The sequence below is a fragment of the Papaver somniferum genome, chromosome 4 (genome assembly GCF_003573695.1).
Source record: "Papaver somniferum cultivar HN1 chromosome 4, ASM357369v1, whole genome shotgun sequence".
Lineage (NCBI taxonomy): Eukaryota > Viridiplantae > Streptophyta > Magnoliopsida > Ranunculales > Papaveraceae > Papaver > Papaver somniferum.
This window is the reverse complement of record NC_039361.1, coordinates 146518442-146522085: the sequence shown is the minus strand read 5'-3', so window position 1 is coordinate 146522085 and position 3644 is coordinate 146518442. Positions and strand designations below refer to the sequence as shown.

Here is a 3644-nt window from a genome sequence, read left to right as displayed (position 1 = left end):
TGATGCAAGCTATCACTTCATGGTTTCCAAAATTCCGAAGTATATGCCCCGGAGATGATGATGGCGGGTGAATTGGATTCGGATTCCTCCGACGAAGATTGATGATTTTAGAAGTTTTTGTGTAGTTTTTGTGGGTAGACCTGTATGTAAACCCTCATGAGATTATAACTCGTCCACTAGGGTCGCCTAAGGGTTTAAAGGCTTGATGCATGTGCTAAATGCATCCTATAATAATGAAATGAATGAAAAGAAAATCTTATGAAAGACAACAATCGGTCTATATATGTCACATAAAACCCCGATTTGGACAAGCGGATTTTAGGATTCCAGATCTGCTTATGCGGGAAAGAAAGGTAACCATCAATTATTTATTAACTTGTATTACTTGAATTAATAATTGTTTTACTAAAAAAATACAACGCTGCAGGTCTATAACCATGATTCGTGAGATAAATCATTGTGAACTCATATATTGTACACACCACACTTCGTTACCATTAACAACTTAAAACAACAATCGTCGCTTAAACGAAGGATGTGATTTATTCGGAATTGCTCATAGTACTGATGAGTTCCTCAAACAGTGGTAGGGATGCTGTGAAGCACAACCGTTTCAACTGTAAGACCGGGTCCAAAACCAAACAGAACTCCCCATTCCAATCCATCTCCGGTAGTCGATTTTCCTTCTTCGAGGGACTTCTTTCTCATCTCATCAAGGATGAATAGAACACAAGCGCTCGACATATTACCATATTCACTCAGCACGTGACGAGTTGCCTTGAGCTTCTCTTCTTTTAATCCTAGTTTAGCCTCAACTTGGTCAAGAATTGCTGGTCCACCAGGGTGTGCAATCCAGAACAAAGAATTCCAATCAGTGATACCAATTGGCTTAAAAGCCTCATCTAAACTCTTCTCGATGTTCTTAGAGATCAAGCCGGGAACATCTTTCAATAAGTGAAAAGTCAGACCAACTTCACGTAAATGTCCGTCGATAGCACCATGCGAATCAGGGAGAATAGTCTGAGCCGCAGAAACGATTTGGAAAAGTGGACGCTCTATTGTTATGTCAGGGTCTGCTCCGATAATCATAGCACCTGCACCATCACCAAAAAGAGCTTGTCCCACGAGGGAGTCTAAGTGAGTATCAGCTGGTCCACGGAAAGTAACGGCTGTAATCTCTGAGCACACAACAAGTACACGTGCACCGGCGTTGTTCTCAGCTAAGTCCTTAGCAAGACGCATGACAGTCCCCCCAGCGAAACAACCTTGTTGGTACATCATCAGTCGTTTTACCGAAGGACGGAGGCCGAGGAGCTTACTGAGTTGGTAATCAGCTCCAGGCATGTCGACACCAGAAGTAGTGCAAACGACTAAATGAGTGATTTTTGACTTGGGTTGGCCCCATTCTTTAATAGCTTTTGATGCAGCTTCTTTTCCTAGTCTTGGTACTTCAACAACAACAATGTCTTGACGTGCATCAAGTGATGGAGCCATGTATTCGCACATGTTAGGATTTTCGTTCAGAATTTCTTCAGTGATATGCATGTAACGTTTCCTTATCTGAGATTTCTCGCCTGCATATGCATGTATATATATACAGTTAGACAAATAAAGATGTTAGTTCTTTGATTTAATCAGTTGTATTAACACTTCATTCATGTCAGGTTCCCAATGGAACTGGTTCCATTGCGAATTTGCATTTGATACTACTAAACCTTACTGATTTATGGAAATAAAAATGGCATACCAAGAGAAAGAAAAGAAACTTACACATTCGCTTGAATTTCTCTTTGAGTTCAGTCATATGTTCGCTCTTGGTAATTCTAAAGTAGTAATCAGGGTAGTCAGCTTGCAAAACACAATTGGCTGGAGTTGCAGTTCCAATAGCTAAGACATTGGCAGGCCCTTCAGCTCTTTGCGCATTTCGTATTTCCTCTACGGTCACCATTTTTAAGATTGGCTAACGAATTATGGTTTTCAAAATGTGTATCTGCACCAAGAACGAGAAATGTAGTTGATGATGATGAAAATAGAAACAAGAGAAGTTTGATTCTTATAGGCCTTGTTTGGAAAAATTTATGATTATCTATTTATGATTATAGATAATCAAAAATAGATAAATGATTTTAATATAATCATTTTTATAATAAATTTCACAAACACCTTTATCAAATAATTGATTATCTTTAAAAAATGCTCCCTAAAAGTAGTGGAAAAAATAATGATCTAGAACTTTTTTCTAAGTTCTCTAGTGTTTTTTTAACCCTCTCTTGATAGTTTATAGAAAATAAGAGGAATAAACACAACTCAATTTTATTAAGAAAAAATAATTGATTATAATAATTTTTAAACAACTTTTTTCTGTTTATGGAAATAATGGATTTTTTCAATTATGATTAAAATAAACAATTATTATAATGGTTACCAAACGCATATAGAATCTATTATGCATAATGGATTATGGGATGATAATCCATTAAAATAATAGTTACCAAACATTCCCCAATGAGTTCGGGAGTGGGGTGAGTAAGTAGAGAAGAATGATGTTAGGTTGGACAGACGGGTGGATGAATATCCACGTGGACCAGAGGCACGTAATTAAACTAGCGAGTGATAATGAAGCTATGTACGTACATGGTCGGTAGATACCAAAATCGTTTTGGTCAGACCTACACTCTACTCCCTGGGACTATTTGATATTAACATTTGGTTACAAAAATGGTTGTTGTACGGCGCTGCATAATCGTGATGTAGATGTGTCTTTGCTACCGCACATAATTTTATTTTTGTTTTTTCAGAAAAGATATTTTCTAGATATTTATATAACATAATAGGTAATTTAGTAACATAAACCTTAAAAAAAAATTACAAAAAAAAAAAAAAGTGTAACTAAAAATTAATCGAATGATTAGTTTTACCAGGATTGTTAATAGGGATGCCAAATTGCTTGGGGGTGTACCACATTACATACACGGTAAACTAACCATTTGTCTTTGAGTTAATACACTCCATAGCAAATTGGCACCCTGCATTAGCGAGCCTTGAGTTTTACGTGATAACAAATTAGCAGAACAGTACATATTTACTATAAAATGAATGCAAGAGATGACCTATTTATGACATCAATTTTATGTTTCTAAAAAAATCCATTTATTTTATAAAAACTAATTTAGATATTTATGTACTGTTATGGGAATTCTTCAAATTACAAATGATAAAATGGCAAACCATTAGCTACAATAGTAGCACTTTTATGAAATAAACCTGAAGTATAGGGTGGGCGTGCTTTCTTATGGATGCGACTGTATCGGTTTGCCTTGCACAATTGACACCAGATAAATAGATTCTAACAAAGATAATCGCAAATGACCAGCCGTGGATCCGAAGAATCCACCTTAACAATGAGAGCTATTAAAAAAATCAATTTTTTAATTTAAGGTTATATTTGTTTCAAATTCGAGTGTGTCATACATGGCTTTATATAGCCTTGTGCTCATGCAAGAATTAACTATCCTAATCAATAAGGTACATGCATGCGTATGGTTGTTTTATTACATTTACTAGTATAAAATAACTTAATTATATTAATATCCTAAATGAATTGCTGCTATATGTTTTCGTTATGCGATAACTCGTCTTTGAGT

The 3644-nt window shown here is 35.8% G+C and overlaps 1 protein-coding gene across 1 annotated transcript; it reads right to left on the bottom strand.

Moving 5' to 3' along the window:
• Window positions 1–425: 425 nt before the first annotated feature.
• Window positions 426–2033, bottom strand: LOC113271508 (chalcone synthase-like). Its single transcript, XM_026521394.1, has 2 exons — window positions 1771–2033; window positions 426–1574 (listed from the first exon to the last, which is right to left on the bottom strand). The coding sequence occupies exons 1-2, from the start codon at window positions 1946–1948 to the stop codon at window positions 577–579; spliced, it is 1176 nt and encodes a 391-aa protein (XP_026377179.1). The 5' UTR covers window positions 1949–2033; the 3' UTR covers window positions 426–576.
• Window positions 2034–3644: the final 1611 nt, after the last annotated feature.

Excerpts from the sequence above, each read along its gene's own strand:
- LOC113271508 (XM_026521394.1), bottom strand. The coding sequence starts at position 1,948 with ATGGTGACCGTAGAGGAAATACGAAATGCGCAAAGAGCTGAAGGGCCT. Across the intron at positions 1,575-1,770 it reads AGAGAAATTCAAGCGAATGT|GCGAGAAATCTCAGATAAGG; the intron begins GTAAGTTTCTTT and ends ATGCATATGCAG.